Source organism: Labrus mixtus, chromosome 10, assembly GCF_963584025.1.
Source record: "Labrus mixtus chromosome 10, fLabMix1.1, whole genome shotgun sequence".
Lineage (NCBI taxonomy): Eukaryota > Metazoa > Chordata > Actinopteri > Labriformes > Labridae > Labrus > Labrus mixtus.
The window spans coordinates 7,677,377-7,699,531 of NC_083621.1; the positions used below are offsets into that span (position 1 = coordinate 7,677,377).

The 22,155-nt window shown below is 41.1% G+C and overlaps 1 protein-coding gene across 2 annotated transcripts; it reads right to left on the reverse strand.

The window, feature by feature from the left end:
• Positions 1 to 731: 731 nt before the first annotated feature.
• On the reverse strand, positions 732 to 21,546 carry kdm3b (lysine (K)-specific demethylase 3B). Of its 2 annotated transcripts, XM_061047859.1 has the most exons (25): positions 21,234 to 21,543; positions 15,541 to 15,705; positions 14,139 to 14,252; positions 13,766 to 13,871; positions 12,676 to 12,800; positions 12,496 to 12,555; positions 11,700 to 12,401; positions 10,396 to 11,587; positions 10,101 to 10,317; positions 9,781 to 9,995; positions 9,513 to 9,665; positions 8,900 to 9,007; positions 8,655 to 8,782; positions 8,272 to 8,569; positions 7,900 to 8,153; positions 7,138 to 7,410; positions 6,808 to 6,979; positions 6,572 to 6,662; positions 5,890 to 6,020; positions 5,653 to 5,772; positions 4,751 to 4,774; positions 2,763 to 2,902; positions 2,474 to 2,650; positions 2,212 to 2,346; positions 732 to 1,721 (listed from the first exon to the last, which is right to left on the reverse strand). In XM_061047859.1, exons 1-25 carry the CDS (start codon positions 21,441 to 21,443, stop codon positions 1,641 to 1,643), a joined length of 5,391 nt encoding a protein of 1,796 aa, XP_060903842.1. In that variant the 5' UTR covers positions 21,444 to 21,543; the 3' UTR covers positions 732 to 1,640. The 2 variants fall into 2 exon arrangements, with proteins under 2 accessions (XP_060903842.1, XP_060903843.1); XM_061047860.1 differs by lacking the exon at positions 4,751 to 4,774 and having other exon boundaries at positions 21,234 to 21,546.
• Positions 21,547 to 22,155: the final 609 nt, after the last annotated feature.

Here is a 22,155-nt window from a genome sequence, read left to right on the forward strand (position 1 = left end):
TGATCTATTTTCTAATTCAGACATTAGCATTGAAACCTAGGGCACAAAGGATAGATAAATCAGTGAAACACATGATATGGAGCACTGTAGAGTTGAAACATTGGAAACAAAACTAATAGGTTTAGAACTCCTGTTTAATTCTGTTCACATTTTAAGACCTTTATAATGCAACTCATAGTGAAAGAAATTAAATTTAGCTCTTAAGAAATAAACGTGACATCAGAATGTGCAAACTTTAATCCTAGTCCAATTTAATATAATATAAAAACAAACAACCAATACTAAACACTATAAGGTATTATATTTAGATGACAAACATTCAGAGTGGTAGGGAAACAATATATTTGTGAGTCAACAGAAATGTGTCTGTCTGGCAACTTCTAGTGAATGCTTAAAGAATTTACAAGGAGACAGTTCCAGATATTTGCTAATAATGTTAAATTCCTATCCTTCTCTTTTGACTAAATACAATGAATAAAGCTTCATGACCATAAGTCGGAGCTCCAGGGTTCATGCTACCAGGAACACAGGTTGATGAGGACAAGAGTGCTTCTTTCTCCTCCTCCGCCTCTCCTCTCTTTTTCACCTTTTGCTGTGATGAAGTAAGCAGGAGGACCCCAACACTCAGCCTAGAACTGTACTGCTCTCTATCCTTAAGATATAAGTCAGTGTGAAAGCTGGTGGTTTACACATAAATCCTTTGAGGGCCAAATAAACCATTGAACAAAAAGTAGTTTTGTAAACTTTATTGTGAAAAATCAAACAGACTGCTAAGATCAATATATATAGATATTGATACAATGTTAATGGCCAGTAGTTCTGTTCAGCTGCTATTGTGATTCTTGAACAAATGTTGTTGGAAGTCTGCAGTTCATTCAGCCCATAGGACAAAGATAAGTGAAAAACAAAACAAAAACTACCCTCTCTGAAGTCCTCCCGATCTTTACCTTATGGTGTATAAAAACAAAAGACTTCTTACTTTAAGAGCGAAATAAGAAAAAAAAATTACAAAACTTTGGTCTGCTTCCCCTCACTGGCTGCTTCGCAAATCCATTACAGCCACAGAGGGCTGAAGCAATCAGCTTCGTTTAAAAACTCTGACAACAAAAAAGAAAATCTACAAAAAAACAGGTTAACCTTGCTCCTATTAAAGAAAAAATAATAACAGCGTCATCAAAATAGGAAAGTTAGCCGGGTACTCACATTATGTCAGTCAACTTATATGGAAGCTGAACCTCTGCTCCAAAGGCACGTCAGCTTTTACCTCCCTTACTCTCACATATTACTTATACAATGAAAACAACTGAACAAACACACTGACCTTAAATACAGAGTTAAAAAATAAAAATTGGAAAACTAGACAAGTTTGAACATACTGTGTAACAGTGATAAAGGACTTCCTTCATCAATGGGCTGACAGCCCCTAACCATCCAATCCCTCCCAAAATCCAATCTCCTCATTACCGAAACCCCAGACTGTTACTGCCCCCCAAAATCTACTCATTATCTTTGTACTCTGCATTCTGCAGCATGTATACATGTGTGTGGTTATGTAATGCACACTGTGTTGCGTGTGTCTTTGTGTGTGTAGCAGCCTGGTTGTAAGAGGCTGGTTGTTTTGGGACGTTAAGTGAAAGGAACTAAGGGCGGGCCAGTTTAGGTTCATGAGCCTTCAGAGTCCCAACAGCGTCCTTCACTGCATGATAGATGATGTTCTTCACCTAAGGAGAAAAATACAAGAAAGTCTTTTAAACAATATACACAATGTCCTACGATCAACTGGTTGCAAATGGTTTGAAATGTGTGTGTATGAACCATGTTGTCATAAAATAAGCTATAATACAAGAACAAATATAAGAAGAGTATAAGGTAATTTAATGTCAGATGTCAGTGCGTGTTTCAGTAACTGTAACTTTTGATAAACAATGTGAAGTACTAGTAGTAATAGATATGTTAGGACATAATATTGTCAACAAATATGTAAACAGAATATATTGCTGCTTTACGACACAAGTTACGTGTATATGTGTAATACAAGATATGAAGTGTTCATCTGTGCTTAGTTTGAGCTTTGTGCATTTATTTTCCAGGTTATTAATATGAATACAGATGATCAATGTGTGGATTAGAAGTAACACTAAACAAATATCCTCCTTAAGTTGAAGGCACTGAAATGTATTACTGAAACCCAATAAGGTAAAGCATAAGAACCTGAAGCTTGTCTTCATGGTTTGTATGAGTAGTGGAGAGGTGCCTGAACTCCTGGGTCAGTCTGAAACAATGCCTGACATGCTCGGGGGACACGAAGTCCTCTGCAACCTTGATACAGCTGTACAGGTTGTGCACCTGAGGGAGAATAAACACGTTGATGAAACAACAATAACAACGAAAACAGACAAATATGGAAACTGAATTGCGAGAAATGTATCAGGGATGTTATTGGCATCTGACAAAACCGCAGGAAATGTCTGACCTGGTGTGGAGCTCCAGCAGGGATAAAAACAGCATCTCCTAAGAACTGTACAATTGCCCAACCCTGGACGCCATATTCTTCATACAGCCTGCGGCGGAGCGCCTGGTCCAAGTACCAGCTCTGGTCGTGAATGGGGTCGTGGTCTGGAGGGTTCTCTTGACCTTGCTCCTCTCCCACCTGACAAAAGAGAAGGATCTGAGGTTACAACGTCTTACAAGTACAGCCAATGATATCACAGCTCCAGAGATCAGGCGCTACTTCAGACGGATGACTAATAACGGCTGCTGACCTTGCGGAGAAGTTCTCTGATCTTTTCAGCGTCCTTGGCGGCATAGATGTGCCAAAGAGCTCCAGGTTTCTCCTGTCCCTCAAACACCCTCCTCTTTGTCATTTCGTCCACATCACCTTCCTCTATGGTGGTCATGACCTCTGGAGGATCAAACAAAACAACAAAGCACACACATACAGAGTACCAGTGGGTCATCAGCAGCGTTTCTTTTGAGACCAGATTTTTACGTTGTCTAAAAGCAGCCTCAAGAAAAATGTATCACCTGTGATTCTTTTTGTCCACACATTACTACTTCATACAATTTTCACAACTGGTAACATCAAGAAATGACTAGACCCTTCACGACAACAACTAGGTTAATGTACATTGTCAGACTGACAAATATTGTGCAGGTGTATAATTCTCAACTGGTGGCTCATAACCCAGTAGCGGGTCAGAGGTCCATTTTGTGTGGACTGCAGGGCTGTGGGCCCTTTAGTCTTAAGTGCACTAATTTTCAAAAGCTTCTTCCAAAATATTGTTTGCAGCTTAATCATGTGTCCGTTAGAAAACAAACATCGATGCAGCAGTCCATCGTGTTCATATTATTCTTAACAGTGATTTTTATTTTAAACACCACAGCTTGGTGTTTTATTTAAAACATAAAACATTTCTAACAGGTCTTGTGTTTCTAATGCATGAAATCATTGCAAACCACTGAGGGTATTGATTTTGAGGAATTAATGGAAATGTTTAAAGTTTATGACGATGATTAGGTTATGACTAAAGTTAAATATGGATCCTTGCAGTAGGACCAGTTGAGAACCACAAAGGCGAGTTACAGACTACACAATCACATTTTCCCACACAATGTTCACATCCACCACCACCTATTGTTAATTGTTCAGAGTAACTAACACTACAGTCTTAAAAAATACCAACCTATTATTTATGTTAGCAAGGAAGTGTTACCCCTCAGTAATTATTCAAAAAAATATTAAACTGGACGCACATACGAATCGTTGTGTACTGGACAAAAAAGTACAAGGCTTAGAGAAGACTGAGTCCGCACTCCAGAAGCTGCTCCAATTCACATTTCATGAAATTGAATTATAATTTATTTGTAATGTTTCAGGCCCTAGCCCTTCACCATGTCTGATGAAGAGCTGATGATGGGCTAGGACATGAAACGTCACATGTGGTGATAAATGTGAATTGGAGCAGTTTCTGGTGTGCAGAATCAGTCTTCCTTTTACCCCTCACAGTCAGCATTTCAATCATTTGTATGCATTTAGCTAATGTGTGTTTGTGTGTGTTGGCACAAACATGATTATCAGGTCACTTCATAGACATCACATAAAGATAAGTCAGTTCATATGGGCTCATTTTGATGTGCATGTAAACTGCCATGGTCCTAAGAATAAAGGGAAAAAGCACTATGAGGAAAGAACGGCCATACTGTTTGGTGTTTAAAGTGTCACTGTGGAGAGAAAGCCAGTGAGGGAATAGGGACTCTAGTTCTAGATGCCCTTCATTCAAAATTTCCTGTTGTAGTGAAGGGACCAGAGCACTGTTGCCAAAACCCAACAGGAACTGAAGATACTCCAAGATCAGTAATTATTAGAAATGTTGTGTGACCTGTATGTTAATATGTAGAATACAACTTGCTGCATTGACTTGATCAGCATAGGCACATCTAACCCAAAACTTAAAATAATTCCAGAAGAATAAAGTCAGAAACTTCAAACAAAGAGATAAAAGAAATATAAAGGTTGGCTGATATTCATTGAGGTTGTTAATAAAGTCTGGATTCATATATATACATATATATATATATATATATATATATAAATATACCAAACATGCAACAGTAGGGTATCAGATAGGTCCCAATGCTCTGGTCCCTACATCATGGATAATAGCACAAGGATGAAGAGGGCAGTGAAAAGGGTGAGTTAGTCAAGAAGAGGGGCATGCTACTGAAGTAATACAAGTGAAAGTCTACAAACCTTTGCGTCCAGAGATAACTGCCTCTGTGAATGAAAAATGTTGCCACAATGTAATTGAGTGAGACCCACTGGAGGGTCTTTTCAGGGTCCTATCCAAATCAATAAAGCCTGGATCAACTGAAGCAATAAAAGCACGAAGTCATGGACACAGATGATAATAATGTATCAGGGAGGGTTCAGTAAGAGGAACAGCAATTGTGTGACAATCAGTGTTGAAATGGGTTCTTCCTTTCATATCCAGCAAAAATGTATCACAATGTCTTAAAACAGCGTGAATAAAAATATGGTTTTATTCACTCTTAGGTAATTTTTTTAAATTTAATGTTCAGTTAATGTGTGTGAGTGTGATGGGGCTTTCACACTTGCAGAAAACTCCTGAAAATCTCCTGATATTTGCAGGAGGAGCTGTAAGTGTGAATGCAAACAGCTAAATGTTTCACTCTGACTTTACCCAGAGTTTCACTCCTGCCAGAACCTTAGTTGTTTTTCAGCAGCAAGTACGAGTGATCTGATGTGAGACCACTACGATCTCTTTGCACATAATTAAACAGCTGCCTTAAGTTTTTCTGTTCTACGGTATGTTCTCCGCTCTTTTGTAGATATTGTGATTCAGTAAACTACACACAGCATTGATATGAAGGCAAATATTCTCATTATAGCATCATATAGCGGACTCTGTTGCTTGGTCCGGCACTTCTGCATCGTTTGTTTTACAATGTCTTGCCTCAGGAGACCCAAGGCCCCCTCCTCCTGTCTAAAAGTGATAGTCTCCCGTTGTGAGGTGCATATGTGAATAACCAGGTCAGGAGAATTTCAGGAGCAGTACGGAAATCATCTAGATATTTTCAGGAGTGCATACGTGTAAACGGTTATAGAGAAGGTCTGTCTTTAAGTCCACTGACCTTGGTCCTGGTCTCCCTCTCCTTGTGGGATGCCAACATAGACCATGACATTGACAGCATCAGAGACATCTAGGTGGAGGTTTGTGGTTCCCACCTTTCTGTCTTCAGACGAGGTTAAACCTAGGGGGAAAGAGGAAAGAGCGAGGAGAATGATGAAGAAAGAAAGGTAAGACAGGAGAAGTCCAGCTAAACTGACAGGGGATGACACATTTCCATTAAAATGTGACCAATCCTCACCGTAGGCATTATACATCTTGGGTCCAAGATCAGGACGCACAAAAAAGTTAGGCAGGCGGGCAGCAAGGTTAAGACGACCGTCTCTTTTTGTGTACTCGGGTAAGGGGAGGTTATCCATGAGATCATCAAACCTTTAGAAAAATACAAGAAAACATTGAAGATCACAAGTGTGCTTTACAAATGTGTCTTGTATCAAGAAATAATTAAAACTGTAGACAAAAATGTATTCAGGATTTGAACATCTGATTCATACATTTCAATGTAAGAAAAGGGAGATAATTAGTTAAAAAACATACAGACATGCTTGGAATCAAAGCAACCACATAGACACGTTAGCTATTTCACTTTTTATCAAACGTGTTTAAGTATCCACATGAAGCTGCTAAAACGAGGCACAAATCATTAAACCACCCTCAAATATTTAATGAAGTGGAAATTGACCTATTATGGCCTTTGAGAGATCGTTTTAGATGCTATTAACAAACAACAAATTCCATTTGTGCCAGGGGACTTGTTATTGTCAATTTAAAAAAGTGTGGACTAACCTTGACAAATGAGACATGAGTGTATTTTGTATTTTGTTGCATTGAGTCGAGTTGATATACCATAAACTCTAACAATATTGATTGACATATATATGACAATAGACACTCAAGAAGTAACATGTTTTAGGGCTCCTCACCGTGTAGGCATCATGTCCCGAAAGTCTTCACCTGGAGGCCAGTCCTTTAATTTTAACACCATGGGCTGGCCTTCACTGTCTTGTAGTCGCTCTGCATTCACATAAAAACATTTTATTTAATTAGCTGCCATTTCTGACAACCGTGAGAAGAAAAGGGCTTAAATAACATGATGGCATGCACACCAATCAATGAAGCAGAACAACAAGTATAGAGGAACAAGAGCTCAAGCACTCACTGGAGATGACCTGGAAACCGTCCCAGAAGTCTCGCACCTTCACGTCAGAAATGATGGCACAGTTTCTACAGTTGACCAGGTCAACATCCTGGTCTCCAAACTCTTTACTGAAGGCATCAGGGTGCCACAAATCCACTTTCAGACGTTTATGTATCCCTGACACCAACACAGGCTGGACACAAAGACAACATGTTAGGCTGATGACAAAGCAACACAAGGTGGTGTAGTCAAAAAGTTTCATCCAAAGTTTCACCAGTAACAACCCATCATACTCTGCGCCGTCAGGCTTCTGCCTCAGGAGACAGGAGTTATATAGACTGAGGTTCTTACTTGTCCCTGCTTCCAGCACTCTCTAAAGATCTTCCAGTTGTTGCTGTTGCTGGGGTCCTGAAGGCAGAGGAGTCGTCCGTCACAGAGCCAGGAGTGGGAGGTGTGTGGTTCCAAAACACTTAGACCCATAACACCCTCTTTGCGTCCCCCCAACACACCCAGCTCGCCGCTCTCAGAGGCCCCGGTACGACGACCTTCTGCCTTCTTGGTCTCCACAACCGAGGCGATGATGTGATCCAGGAAGTTGGGGAGGCTGCTCTTCAGCTTGTCGCTCTGACAGACCAAAGATTACTTGTTACTAACCAGCATTTATGACGTATATCACACAGCTTTCATGTAATTTCCTCCCCTTATTTTGAAGGTTTCAGTAGATTTCAACTCAGAAATTTGAAATGTTTCTGTTACTACACTAGTTAATAACACTTCATTGCGCTATTTGATATAAATTCAGTTGTGCCTTATTTTATGATAATATCCGTTTAAAATGTTCACATTGACTTACTATATTTGGAATTTAGGATACAGTGATTGCTTTTAATGCCTTTTTTAATGCCAAATAGACATTACCTGCTTGAAGTGTGCTTGAAAGTAGATTTATAGTTACCAAAAAATATTTAGTCTTAATTTTATGTATCTATATATATATAGATATATATACATATATATATGACCCTCAAAGCAGAAGAAAAGTTCAGTTCACTAGTTTGATGAATGAATATAAATAAAAATATATAAAAGGAATAACAAATGTTTCACACTTACACCTCCTGAAGTAAAGACAGAGGGGAATGGTACCCCACTCTCTCCTGGGCCCTGGGGGAGTTTTCCAGGTCCGGAGTTGAGCAGGTCCCGGAGACTTGACCCCTCTGGTTTGGACTGGGCCATGCTGGAACCCAGTAACAGGCTGTTAAATAGCTTGGGGCTGGAAGCAGAAGGCTTTGACAGAGCACTGAGTGAGTCCAGGCCAAACGGAGGCCGGCTGTCTCGACTCATCATGGAGCGTAGTGAACCAGATTCTGGAGGAAGATTAAAAGAAAGCCATGATGGAAACTTTAATATACCATTTAAAATAGTTTTTTTTTACATTTTAAATTCAGTCAGATAACAGTGCAGCATTTCATTTTTCCTATGTACCCTTGGTGTCATCCTTAGCTTTCTGTGTGGCCAGGTCCGCGAGCCAGTGCAGGGCAGAGCTGTTGCCCTCTCCTGATGAGCGTGACTCCCTGGCAGAGGACTGGGGGAGGTTACAGGGGGAGGATGTACCGCTGGTGGAGTTACTGGTACTTCCAACACTTTCCCCTCCCCCACTGTCTGATGGCGCTGCTGTTTGTGTAGTTTCTGTTTTGATCACTGACGTTTCTCCCTCTGATTTTGGAGTAGTGCCAATACCAGGGGCTGCAGCTGCGAGGATACTACCACTGCTTGTTGTAGACTGCGGAGAAAAAGTTACACCACACATTAAAGTCTGCAAGTTAAACACTTTTTTAAAAGTACAGAATAAAAGAAAGAGACAGTACCTGTGAAATACCATTCGGGGCACTAGGACGCACTAAAGGCTTGGTGTGTCGACTTGTACAAGGACAATTTGCTTTAATTCCCCACTTGCCTCTTGCTGAGTGCACCATGTCACCTATGTTGTAAAGAGCTACAGGAGAAGAGCAATAACATCAAATTTGCTCTTGCCAGACCAATACATCATATTATATCTCTGAGGCGTGTGAGTTGGGACAGAGGACTGACTGAGTTATAAAGAACATGTTACCTGTCCCAGGTATAATCTGTGTAGGCATGAGGTTCTGTGGCTCATGAGGCTGGCCTTTGGCACACTTTAACCAAGCGAAAACCTCATCTTCCGGACCTTCATCCACATCTGAGGGAAAGGTGATATGGAATCATGTTATACACATTTTGGTATTTCTGCAAGTTTGTGGAGCAGCCTGATAGGAAGTGGAACCTGAAAAAATCTAGATGTTTAATGGGATAAACTTTATTAACTAACTAGTGCTGAAGCTTTAATGGTTTTAAAACACCATCTTTCTCTTCAGTTAAGATACTTCTGGAAGATAATTCAAACCAATTAAACACTTAATAAGTCAGTGTCACTTTGATGATGTCACAGTACCTTAGACTTTTCAAAGAATTGTCACTATGCCGTGAAAACCTGTTAGATTTTTCTATATCTAGTATAAATGTCAATAGTTTGTCCTTGTTAGAAAAAAAAATCTTGTCAAATTACTTTTTCACTCAACCCTTGACATAACCAATGTCAATCAACATACAATTATAGAATATAATAAATAAATGAGCAAAAACAATAGAAGTGTATGGCAGACCTTGTTCACTTAGACCTCTGAGGTCTCCTTATTGTTACTCACCCTCCCTTGGTCTGTTCCTACGGAGCCGATAACAATCCAGACAAACTCCGAAACCACACTTGCGACACACCCAGTGGATGTTGAACAACGTGGTCTCACACACATCACACATTTCTCTGACACCTCGCACAGCTCGTTTCCAGGCCACTTTCTCTGCAGGACAGTCCAAAAAAAGGATTCATTTTTCTCATCATATATACACTATAGATACTCCTGACAGGTTAAAACATCTGTTCAGATGAGGTCAGTGCCAAGATGTTACACTCACGGTGAGGCTCCACCATCATCATAGCCTCCTTCTCTGACATAACCAATTGACAGAACTGGTCTCCCACATTGGCCAGGATGTATTTGGACGTATCAAGGTCCAGACCCTCTTGGACAGCTGGTGCAGGTAGCCACAGACCCATGGCCATAGAATCGCTCTGCTGAGGGCTCAGGAAGCCTTCCACACGCAGCACACCTTTACGAGTGAAAGCCAACCTGGTCACGGGCGGACAAAAAGCCGAATTCAGTTCCATATTATTCTCATGAATACTAAAATACACAAAACAACACACGGAGCAATGGCAGAATCTAAATGTGTACCTTCTGAAGTGGAAGAAACGACAGGCCACATTTGGGTCATCCTCATCGTCGCTATCGTCGTCTGCAGTCCGATATTTTCGGTAACGCTCAAGACGACACTCGCGGCACTTGTGCAGATGAGGTGCCACATTGATGCAGGAGCCATCCTGGAGAAAGGACTCACCAGACTGCTTCAGGCGACGCACTTTGCTCTGGTCTTTTAGTACAGACTGGCCCACTGGAGGAGGAAACAGGAAGTTAATTCTATCACTTAGTTTAAAAGTTTCTGGGGTTCTCAAAAGTCCACAAGACTTACCTTTAAATGGCTTGTTACGTGGACGACTCTTTGGAGCACCTTGCACTTTCGCTTTCTGCAACATAGCAGCATCCTTTGCAGGGTGTGGTGGCCCTCCTGGGATTGGGCCCTTCTCTGGTCCCTCCTCATTCTCACTTAGGTCTGACAGGTCGCTGTTGCTGCTGGAGTCAGAGTCACGTTTGGATGATTGACCTCTTTCCTCCAAGGAAAACTTCTGAGACTGGCTCTGGTCAAAGGACACTGGGAGGTCCTCCATTGCTCCAGGACCAGAGCTTCCAAACATGGGGCAGCCTGAGGTGGATGAAGAAATCTCCCCAACTTCCTGCTCCTCCTTTGTCGCAGTCCCTTCAGTCTGTGCCCTCTGGGATGAAGCTGGTGCTGGAGAGGAGGAGGAGCTGGGGGAAGCAGCTGCTGAGAGTGCTGAGAAAGGTAGAATCCCCTTAGGTGGCTCTGCCATGGTGAACAGGTTTGGTTTGCTGTCTGAGGCAGGACCAAGAGTCTGTGGTTCGGCACAAGTGAGTCCAGCAAAGGAGGTGTGGGAGGGTTTGTCCCCGTATGCCAGAAATGGATTTGTGGGCTCTTTTGAGGCCTGCAGAAAAAGATTCTGGTGGCTATCTGAAGTATTAAAACCAGATTGCAGACTTAAGCCCCCCACAGGGGTGCCATTATTACTGCTCTTCTTAGAAGTACTTGGAGCCCCAGCAGCTGCAGCTAGTCCACCAATACTTAGACCAGAGCCTCTCCCAGCTGCAGAGCCAACAATGCCCTGGAAGGCCGATGAGGGTTTGTTGAGCACACCATTTCCCGTTGTATGGGTCTCAGGCACTTTGGTCTGCTCAGGCTTCTTCAGAGCTTCATTGGAGGCTGCAGGCTTGAAAAGGCTTGGAGGTTCTTTGCTCAGGCTATCAGAAACGGCGGTGAAGTAATTGGTTTCCTTAGACTGGGTCTGACCAGCAGCAAGGCTTGAGCTGGAGCCAGAATTCTGGGTCATGCACTGGAAAAACAGGTTTTGGTCTTGCTTGGATTGAGCCTCATTCTTTGCCCCACTAAAGCCGAAGCCAAAGGGCCTGGGAGTGTCCTGGGAGGATGTGGTGGTGGTGGTGGTGGGAGCGCCATTTGTCTGAGAGGTAACTTCACCAAAAACAGGAGCAGTGGACTGAGGCAAACGAAAACCAGGAGCCACCTTAGAGCCCTAAGAAACAAAACAGTATGATGAGTATGGTGATGTATCCGAACTAAACTATTATGACTTGCTAACACATCACTTCATTGTTTAAAAGGTGCTGTTCATCTGATATTCTTACCTCAGTCTGGCTTCCCCAGGTAGGGGCTTTAGGACTTAAACCCACAGAAGCAGAAAGTGCAACACTTGGGCCACTGTCATGTGACCAAGAAATGGTGACAGGCCCCGGGGAAACAAGAGCAGCTGTTTTAGAGAAGGCAGACTGGGATGCCTCCTCTCTGTCTGGCTGTGGGGATGGGGAGGCCTTAGGGGCTGGCGCTCCAGGGACCAGGCTTGGCATCTGGCCTAGGGAAGGGAAAGATGTGGTAGAGAAGGGAGAGGGGGCTGGTTTGAGGGGAGGAGGCGTAGGGGTGTGAGTCAACGTAGTGGTGGAGTCTGCTGCCCCTTGTGAGGAGAGTGAGCGGCCATTTTCTTTGACGTGGGCAGGAAAACAGGGAGGAGTGGTGTTTGATTGGTCCATCTGGAGTGGGGAATTGGTGTTGGGTGATGACACTCTGCCCTGAGGAAAAGTTCCTTCTGAAGAGCTTCCGTTTTTGGTTGTGCTGCTGACTCTGTCGCCCAAGTCTCCGCCCCAGATCCCCATCCCTTCTGCTGGAGTTTTCTTCAAATCACCACCGTTTTCTCCATCAGCTCCGGCATCTCCCGCTCCTTTGAAACGTTTCAAGTTCAAGTCATCCTCACCTTCAGAGGCAGTCCTGCGTCTACGCCCACCATCACCCTTCATCGTTTCACTGTCCCTCCTTCGCCGCCCATTCTTACCGAGCTATAAAAGGGGAGAAGTGTAAAGGATGTATCCAAACAAGAGGAGTGTATAACCAGTTAGAAGTACAGTGTGATTTATAAAATGTCAACCCTACCTCTTCCTCTGTGAGCATGACGTGTATTACACGAGGGTCTACCATCTGATTTCCTTCTCCCTGCATGAAAAAGTCATACATCGTCATCCACATACTCAATTCTCAACGTTGCCTCTGTTTATATAAACCTTTCTTACAGTTTTGCATCCCAATTATCCTTTTGAAGGAAAGACTATTTACCTTATCTAGTGTAATCTCCATGATGTGTGAGATAGGATCGTGCTGAGAGACCAGTCCTGAGGCCCAGCACTCCTCAAACTCTGGTTGGTACACCCGAACCCTGCGCCCTTGAACAGTGTAAGAACCTTCAGAAACAGAAAAAAGATAAAAACATGGTTTAAAAAAAAAGAAAGAAAGAAAAAAAAAAGAAACAGAAAAAAGGACAGTTACCTTCAAGCTGTTTTAGATGAATCACATGGGAAGCAAACAGTTTGTACATTAGATCTAATTTAAAATAGTGTGTGCGTAAAAGCATCACTACAAACAAAAAGAGAGGGATCAGTCTTCTTTTGTTTGTGGATATTTTTCATTATTGAAAATCTTTCAACTTCTCAGAAAGGCGCTGAAGACGTCGACTGTTGTCATAGAGACAGGACAGATGTGCAGCTTTTCTTCTCAGCGTACAGACATTTCATTATGTATCTATATGTCTTTCATGAGTGTGAAGAATTGCATTAGTATAGTACTCTAAGGTGTTTAAACTGTTAATGACATTAATCTTGTGTGGGACTGTCGTGCAAAAATACTTCAACAAGAAAAAAGGCAGGAAATTATAAAGGTATCACTGTATTACACTACTGCTGCTGCAGAACTGACCGACTGTTATTCTGTAATTAGTTTACGTTTATATGCAATTTGGAACCTCCATTACATATTGTGATACTATCAGCGCTTTCACATTTGCATAAAACTCCTGAAAAACACCTGAAGATTTCCAGGTGAACGCAAAAAGCAGGATTTTTCACCCAGATGTCTGGAGTTTCTCCTGCCAACTCCCTAGTATTCTTTCTGCAGAAAGACGAGTGAGCTGATGTGAGAACACAGCAGGATATAATCACAAGAATTCACCTCCATGGAGTAGGAGGGGGTGGTGACCACATGTGTGCAGTATGTGGTTGTGCACCTGCTTGCAGGCGACGTGTATGATCTCTGTGCACGTAATTAAACTGCTGCATTTCTGTTTACCAGTATTTTTTTTGTTGATGTTGTGATTCTGAGGAACTACACATAGCATTGATATAAACATTGTGTATAGCCTCAGGAGTCTTACCCTTCCTGAAGATCTCCTGCAGTTCAAAGTCAGTGCGCCAGCTGGAGATGGTACCCTGCAGAGAGGGCTGCTCCAACAACAAGGGGTGTCTTAAGTCTTTATCAACCTGCAAAAAGACACAAACCAAACCAGCTGTAAATAATGATAGTGGTGTAAAAAAAAAAAAGTGTCCATGAATTCCATGAATAGTCATATGAAATAGAAGTGATCTATTGCTGTTTTCTGAGATGCAGAATTTTATTAAATATCCCTTATAGTCCATTGTTTAAAAAGAAAGGGGGGGAGGGGGTCTGTCCAATTTACTTACTGATGTACAAACTAACTGCATCAGCACTTTACACAAGTTCAAAACATGTGAAACAACCATACACACCTCAAACCTCTGCACAGTTTTGTTATCAGACAGGAACTCTAAGGTCTTCTTTCCAAAATACTCCACAGCTACCAACGATCCTAAACCCACTCTGTCCACAAGGGAGCGGAAGACCTACGGGAAGAAAAAAAAACATTATTTCTTTTTTTTTTTCATCTTACCAGTAAATTAAGAAGGTTCAAACGTTCAAAAGAGTAATGAAATCCTTTCAGGCTACACTGAACAACTTGTTGCTTTGATCGTTAAAGTCAGTCGTCAACACCATGAACATAATAAAGCCCAATGCCCAATGTGTTCGGTCTGTAGGTTTTTACTTTATTCAATGTGTGTGCTTCCATTGGCCAGCACGGCGCATCAATTTACCACAGAAAAGATCGAGCAGGACGGGAAGTCAGACACCGAATCAACCTCAGTGTTTCCCCTAGGTTTAGAGCTCGGGGGGGGGGGTCCTGCGAGTTGTTCCTGCTACTCTCGTTTCTGAGCGCACCTGAATGCATCTCTCATTGTCTGAGCACCCCTGAATGCAGCATGCTAACAGCGCATCCCCTGAGTAACGGCAGAGAGAGAGAGACACGCCCAGAAAAGTCTGAAGTCAACTAAGCCGACTACTTTATTTTCTGATGCTTCTTACAGACTTTTTATTATTGCGTGTGCGTCCGTCAGACACAACCACACACACCCAGGCCTCCGCTACCCCCCTAATATAATGGTAGGGGAAACACTGAACCTTAAGCATCCGGCTCATTTTCAGAATAAAACACTCCGTTTGGACGGTTAAGAACAATGTCCTTATACTGAATGTGTTCTTTTAAGTGTTTCAAAAGGTTTTACACGATTTTATACCACATACATCATTTATCTTGCGTTGTTGTGAGTGAATCTGTAAAATTAGCGTGGGAAAAGACCACATGGTTATTTGTATTGGGCACAAACAAGACTATAACACTTATTGCTCTTGTAAGGTGCACTGGAGATGTGTTTTGGGGGTTTTAGGTCTTGGCAGAGGAAAAGTATAAACATGTACTGACTGTAGTCAAAAGAGGATATGACTATCAATGACCTAAGAACTAGTTAGGGATTTACAGAAGATGAAAGTCACATCAGCAGTTACATTACATTGTGTTTGGCTGTGTTTATATCTTTATGCTACATATCTAGCTTGGGGAATTATTTTTTTCAAACCTGACATAAGTCATTTTGCATTTGTTATTTGGGATTTTAGTCGCCCTCTACTTTCCCTCCCTTTCTAATCGGACGTTGTTAATAAAGTCAGAACTGAAACTTGAAATTATGGTTGTCTATTCGCTGATGCTTCTTTCCTATTCAGCATATTGCTAATGTTTTTCCAAGGCTCGACTTTTATGTTGTCCTGCTTACTCCTCAGCTCAGTCTGAATACTCACCAGGGCAGGCCAGGCTGTGGTTGATGCTGCAGCTCCAGCAGTCGCAGTGCTATCACTACGACTGGCCCAAACAATAGACTCCTCCACTAGCACGGCTTTCACCCCCTCGTCATACACCTGCACCCAAGAACACCGCTGCGAAGCGTTCTCAAACTCCACAAATACCTGCATTCAGGAAAACAGAGAGACAGAACATGAACATAAGAAATAAGAAATCAATCAGCTGCCACTACAGCAGTAGTCTACTTCTCCTGGAGATTACTTGTTTCCGACAGTGTCAAGACATACATTGTGATAACTTAACCAAAAATGTACAAATTAACATTTTCTAATTTAAAATGAAATCATGTAGCTTTTGACAAAAGCTGCCGCTGTTTCCCTGAGCTCCTACAGTTTATAGTTGCACCAGAGTTCTCCTTAATATCAGTCAAACATTACCATGGACACATGTGCTTGAATAAAGAGGAGTCAGTTAGCAAATAGGCTCATCGGTTATCTGGAAGAAAGTCGTTTTTGCCATGTCAGACCTCAAGCAAACCCCTGTCTAACCTCTGTCTACAACAAGAAACTACAGGATTTTTTTTTTTACATCTCACAGGAGGAATGTGTGTGGCACTGCAACTTGCACAATCAAGCAGCAGCCTGCACCTGTTAAAAGGCAGCTAACATTCTCAGCAACAAATTGCACAAAAACTTGAAAGCTGAACTTATTTTTACTGGTACTATCTGCTAGTGCAGAATGTAAAACAACCCCATTCAATAGTTAACACAAATATGAATAAGAGAAACTTGTGTATTCCTTTCACATTTTATAAAAATCTGAGCAAGACATCGAGCTTTACATTGAAAACGCATTGGTTCATAGTATCCATGTCTCTGGTGGGATTAGAGAAGAAATGCCTGTCAATTATTAGTTATCTGCCCTCTTTGGTTTAAAAGCAAAAGTTGATGATTGATTGGCCTACAACAGTGAACAAGGCTTTGAGAGCAGACATCATTCAGGGTAATAACATCAAACTTAAAATACATGTGATATTTATTTTTTTAAATGTGTGCGGCTGTAGTCAGTGTTTTCTTCATAATATGAGGCCCAATCTAGATCTTTGGAAATCTTTTCAGCTGCAACAGGCTGAGAATTAGATTTAATTACAGACTCACTTTGAACCTGTAGTGTTCTTCAATTTGACTGTAATGGAGGCGAATATGTGCACAGAGAGGAGGTTCAGGTTGTGCATGAATTGATTTGAATCAGTCAGTTTAAGTAACAAATGCCTCAGTTGGTGATACCTATTTATATTAACCATAATTATAAGGGAAGAGTCAGTGAGAATGAATGCACTCTGTTATTGATACCCTACTTCCCACTGACAGATACTGACTATCAGACTCACCGGGTGCCAAGATCAAACAGCGACTTATCTGTGGTGGGGGGGGGGACTGACAGACTGATAGTAGCACTACAAAAAATAATGCAGGCCTGAAAGCTCTCATACTCAGTTGTAAGTACAATCAAGGTCTTGGGCAAAAATCTCAGGGTTGTACAGCAAAAAAGCTTAACCTAACGTCAACTGTCAATGCAAGCAACAAATTGTTTTTGTAAAATATTTTGCAGGGATATCAAATACTATTTGTTGTTATTACAGAAAAAGGGGCAACATTTTGGCTGCTTACATTCTTCTAAAACAACCCATTCTCCTGTTTGTGTTTTTTTTTTTTTTGTTCATTTCCACATCTGTGCCTTAAACAACACAACCTCACAGAACTCTGCCAGCTTTGCAGTTTCAATACAGGCCTGTTGTTGCTCAAATATACCCCTTCTGTGTTTTGCTCGTGGGTTTTTAAACTTTAGTTCGGCAATATGAGCACCACTATGTAGTAACTGAAAGTGGAAGAGGATAATAACAAAACATAAGATGAAAGAAAAAGCTGGAATTACTGCAACTATGTGTCCAATGCAAGATGTTTAAGTGAAGCCTCTCTTGAATGAATGTTTTGTTGACTTGAATTCACCCCACAGACAAAGCTGAGCTTCTAGCTACAGCTGTTTAATTTTACAGAGCACGTTTTGAGAAACAATCAGGACTATTATCAGCCTATGTGACTCCCCGAGTCGCTGCCTCTAGTAAAACCAGGCGTGTCTAGTCTCAGGGTGGGAAATAGATGGGCTGTTATTGATTTACACCATCTATGTAACCGACCAGTGCCAAGTACTCCACAGCTTTGGGGGAAAAATAAGTTACCAGGCAAGAAAAATTAACCTTCAACTCAGTTAAACCTGAGCTTAGTTGTGTCTGTATTACATTGTGTTACATGCTAAAGCTCAAAAGTGTCCCTGAATCAGCACTTTTGTTCTAAAGGTCAGTTCACCCACATTACAGACTTTTAGATTTTTAAAGTCCCATTTAAATATTTTGAGATAACATGACTACATTGTCTGCCTCCCCTAAAATAAAATGTTAAAAGGAAAGACAATCTGCTACAACCATGTGTTATCTTTGGCTCCCTAACAGGGTACATCAGTGGTGCAGAGATGAAGCAGAAAAGTGTTATTTTACCAGGAGCACTAGAGGATTTGTTTGGAGTTATGTGCTTTCTTTGGATCCAACTGATGACATGTCAATAGCCTGTATGTTCAGACATGTTTATACACAACAAGGCTTGTCTGGTGTATAGCAGGTTTGCACTCCATCCCATAGACCGGTTCCCTCGACTAGCTTGACATTTCTTGAGACAACGTCAGTTACTTCAGTCTTTTCAATCAGGAGATTTTCATTTCTTCCCTAATTTCTAGCATGAGGTGGATCTTCTTTTTTTAAAACATTTTCCATTCCGAGTGAAAAAGTCAATCAATTTTGACCACAAAACACAATTTTGTATAATCCCCAGGACAAACTGTCAAGATTGGAGCTTACCAAGAACTTAAAACCTTCAAGTCCTTTTCTTCCATTTGCATTTGGAAAACAGCAATGCTGAACTGACGATGGCGAGCCAACACTTGGTAGGGCAACAGCAATGAAAAGCCGGAGGGAGGTGCAGTCTTAACTGTTTGTTGTGGGTTTCATGATCATAACAGAGTATAAAAGAGGACAAATTAAACATCTTCAATTAGTCCACTTTTTGTCTTCTTGATTTATTTACAGGCAGGTGTCTTTTTTCAAGATGGCACTAGCCAGGGCTGCATTGGCCTATGTGTTTGACGATACAACCAGAATGATCATCACAAAAATTACTCTTACACTCAATGTTCCCTTCATCCTGGAAGGATACACAATCTAAAGTAGCAGCAAATAAAATCCCTCTAAAAATACTTTTAACAACTATTGCTGTTTTTGTGTTAGCCGGGGACAGGACGCTTTAACTGTTCTTAGAACAACGGAAAAAGTCTCAGATGTGAGAACACCTCGTGTGCGGATCTCCTCTGTTCACCTCAGTTTTCGTTAGGAGCAGGCCTGTGGGCATGACATAAATCACCACTTTTATGCTGAAAACTTCATAAACAAGTTTGCATATAATAACAATGTGGACTTTCAAATGTCTGTCATTTATAAATGTTCAAACTTTCTTGAGTAGAAAAGTCGACTTCTTAAGTCTGTTCTCTGTCGTCTGATATCATATAAACTTTCATTGTTTTATTTTATGATGTTGTCAGGTTTTTTTTATTATTCAGTTGAGATATAAATGTATATCTGGATGTGCTTGTTAAATTTAAATCGTTCTTTTCTTTACAAAAATCGTTTGGTAGTGACATTTGGTATGATATTGCATGAAAATAATTTTAAATCAATGTTATGAAACTTTCATGTCATCGACGAGGATGTTGAAAAGCAAAACTTCAGATGACAATAAGTTTACACTGATGGATGAATATTGAATTCACTAAACATGTGCATTAGTGCTACGTGTACAGGGTTTTTTTTTATGCTGTATGTCAGATTCGTAAATAGGAAACTAACATGAAAGAATGTATGTATTCTTCCTATTTCATGAATATAGGACATAAGTGAGTTAAGATAAGATAAGATATACTTTATTCATCCCAGCAGGGAAATTTAGGTGTTCCAGCAGCCAGCATACATACAAACACACAACACAACACATACATATCCCACCCATACAAAAAAACATGAGCCCACAATACATAGCCAGGATAAAAAAGTGGTATTGATGGTCCATGTGCATAAGTAGCTGTTACTCATAGATAACAGTACAAAATACTGGCTAGTATAAATAGACATACTATAGACAGCTAGTTTAAATGTCTTCTGTCCTTACTTAAAGGGGAGTCGTTATAAAGTGCAATTGCAGTAGGTAAAATGATGTATTGTTGATATCAACGTGATGGCAGAGGAAAACAAATGTTTCACTTCAATTCAAAAGTAACACTTAACAGTTATATTGTATATATTAGTTCTGTTGTTCCATTATTCACCATGCACCTTAATAACTTATCATTTGCCTACTTGCACATAGCTCTGTATATATATATTTATTTCTCGTTCACTGCACATAGTTATGGTTACATCTGTTTACATCTGTTAGTCCGATCACTGTCGAACTTATATCTACTCTTTTATATTTTGTATTTTAAAGTTAAGTTTAAGCTTTAAGTTGTATTTAAATTGACACTTTATATTGAGGTTAAAATGTTTTGTTTACTTGCACTGTTGTTAATTTACTTCTCTGTGTGCCTTTGAATTGCCCCCCCACCCCGGGGACAAATAAAGTTTTTTGAATTGAATTTGAATTGAATTAAAACTCAGATCTCAATATAATGACTAATATAATGATGTCAAATTTAACAGTTAAAGTTGAAAGGTATAATTAATTGCTTCAATCTAATTACAGCTAAATAACTGTTGTGTAAGAAATAGAACAGTTACTTAGATAACACTTTCCTAAAATGTGAGCATTGAAGTCATACAAGTGTTGTTAAAATTATCCTTCACAGCTGATCTAAATTTTAAAAAAAAACTTTTTGAATCTGACTATCAGCTGTCTTTGTAAGAGCCTGAAATTCAGCTATCAAATGTAAACCTGTATATAGGTCACCAACCATTACCCTATATCTTTAGTTTACAAAGCTCACCCAATGTCTTTGCAATTGTGTCTCCCTGTACGACGAAGCCCTCAAATAACTTTGGAAGATTAATTTCATTTTTAGAGGGTTTATTTAGTTATCAAACTCTGCGTTAGTCGTAACATTTCCCAATCTGGGGCACACAATAAATTGAAAGGAATTCCGGGTTCACCCTCATATGAACTTGTAAGGCCTTTAACAAGACTATCGTCGGCGACCAATGAGAATTCACCAGCTAAAGAGGTTATTCACTGCTGCTGTATCATTTACTCAAGTATTGTGGTCGTGCAGTAAGCTGTCTAGCACGTAAATACAACCAGTTAACAAGTCGTATTCGTGGGAGTGAATGTCATTCGTTTCGGAGCTAAAACGCGAACAAAGCAAAGGCCAGAAAATCCCCGGCCTCGAGTTTAGCTCCGCCTCACAGCCTACGACTAAGAAGCTTGCTAATGTATAAACGAGCTAACGTCAGCTGCCAACAAATACACCAACATTAATGGTTAAAACGATTTCAGTCCGGTTAAAAACGTACTTCGTAGCTGGCACACATTTTACATATCGATTAGGTGCGTGTTTAGCTACGCAGTATGCTATCACTATGGATGTAAACACTGACCGTCAGCCCTGCAGCAGCACTGGATGTGGTCGTCGCCTCTCCTCCGCCACCCTCCGGGGCGACCAGGCCGATGACGCTGACTGCCCGCACCGTTCCCCGGAGCCAGTCCCTGGCCCAGGTAGCCTTCTCCGGTTCTGATCCGTTCGCGGACCTGCCGTCGTCGAGGAGCAAAAGTAGACGCTTCCCTATCAGTTCGAGAGACTCCCCCATGGTTTTCGCTCGCAAGCTAACTGCCTTTCAGTGAGCCACCATGAACAGTGCAACTTCTCCGCTGTGGACGGGAACTCAAACACGCTGAAAGACGAGCCAGGGAAGAGCCGCAGCCGACTTTGCACTTGATGTTAGTGCAAAAGAAAGACCGCTTCAAACGGTGCACTCGTGGGCACGCTGCGGCGTACCGAGTCACGCCAGCGAATTACACAGTCGAGATGTTATTGTCCTCGGTGCTAATGCGACTATCCTGCTCTGTCCGCCATTGAGCCCTGCAACAATCAAACGCACTCCTCGTAGACAAGCAGCACTGCGGAGACAGCGAGCGACAGCGTGCCAACAGCGACCTCTAGCGGCAGACCTGTGTTTGAACAATGTTAGAGGTATCAGCTGGAAGAACTGGGTTTTGTCCGCAGTGCTAAAGCTGAAGTAGACAATGATACATAAGATACAAAAATACACCAGAATATGAGATAATGTAGTAAACTTAAGTGTTTTAGGCCAAATTATGACAGTCACATGTTGTTATGGATTATTTGTATTAAAAAAAAACAACAACATCAAAACGACTTGATAATATTGGATGTTGAATTATTGTATTTCTCATTTCAATAATGCGTTTTTTTTCTGGATAGTTATTATGTTATTGGGCTTGAAGTATTCCTGCTATAGTCAATATCCGGTCATGTTCAAGCCACTTTATCGTAATTAA

Excerpts from the sequence above, each read along its gene's own strand:
- kdm3b (XM_061047859.1), bottom strand. The coding sequence starts at position 21,443 with ATGGGGGAGTCTCTCGAACTGATAGGGAAGCGTCTACTTTTGCTCCTC. Across the intron at positions 11,588-11,699 it reads CCTGGGGAAGCCAGACTGAG|GGCTCTAAGGTGGCTCCTGG; the intron begins GTAAGAATATCA and ends TTTGTTTCTTAG. Across the intron at positions 6,021-6,571 it reads CGGGACATGATGCCTACACG|GTTTGATGATCTCATGGATA; the intron begins GTGAGGAGCCCT and ends ATTTTTCTAAAG.